Genomic DNA, 936 nt, shown 5'->3' on the forward strand with positions numbered 1-936 from the left:
GACCCCCAGCACCCCGAGTCAGAGGCTCAGGTCAGGGCTGGCGGCGGTGGTGCAGAACTTGGCTTTGTTTCGCGCCCGTGGGTTTGACAGTCCCCCTTCCCTCACACCCCAGGTCCCAGTGAATTGATGAGCAGAGGACTCACCTTCCAGGCAAAGTCCGGAATGTCATCCAGGGACCTGAAGATCCCACAGCTCTGGTTCCAGCTGTCACCCTGAGGCCAGGAGCAGTAGGAGAGGACGCCAAAGGAGAAGGTGGGCGTCTGGAACCAGGCAGGGGAGAGGAGGCTGAGGGCCGAGATGCAGGTCAGGGAGAGTCCCAGAGCAACCCACACGCTGCCCACCATCGTGGCGTGTCAGTGACCTGGGGGTCAACGAGCAAGGTTAGTGGTGGAGACTGTGGGGCAAGGAGAGGAACGGGGCCTTTAAAGGTGCCCCCCCCACCCCCGAGCCAGGGATGTGGTTCTGTGTTCATACCCCAGGTCATCCGACTCCCTTCGACCTCACGATGCAATGGGAGATGCTAACAACTGGTGTGGAGAAGTGGTTTGTCCCAATAAGTCCTGGAAGTAGAGACCCCAAATCTCAGAGTAAATGTTAGTGCTTAGACCTTTGAATAATCCCACCCTGCCTTGCATGTCATCATCACTGCTCCATGCAAGGCCCCCTCAGTTCCATTCATTCATTCATTCATTCATTCATTCATTCATTCATTCATTCATTCATTCATTCATTCATTCATTCATTCATTCATTCATTCATTCATTCATTCATTCATTCATTCATTCATTCATTCATTCATTCATTCATTCATTCATTCATTCATTCATTCATTCATTCATTCATTCATTCATTCATTCATTCATTCATTCATTCATTCATTCATTCATTCATTCATTCATTCATTCATTCATTCATTCATTCATTCATTCATTCATT

At 49.0% G+C, this 936-nt stretch overlaps 1 protein-coding gene across 1 annotated transcript in view; it reads right to left on the reverse strand.

Moving 5' to 3' along the window:
- The window catches only part of TMEM211 (transmembrane protein 211), a 3710-nt gene extending 3366 nt beyond the window's left edge, over nucleotides 1-344 (reverse strand). The window contains exon 1 of the mRNA XM_005869800.2: nucleotides 144-344. Coding sequence (XP_005869862.1) covers nucleotides 144-344 — 201 coding nt within the window. The remainder of the gene's footprint in view (nucleotides 1-143) is intronic.
- Between the last annotated feature and the right edge of the window lie 592 nt (nucleotides 345-936).

The sequence above is a fragment of the Myotis brandtii genome, unplaced genomic scaffold (assembly GCF_000412655.1).
Source record: "Myotis brandtii unplaced genomic scaffold, ASM41265v1 scaffold303, whole genome shotgun sequence".
NCBI classification, from domain to species: Eukaryota; Metazoa; Chordata; class Mammalia; order Chiroptera; family Vespertilionidae; genus Myotis; species Myotis brandtii.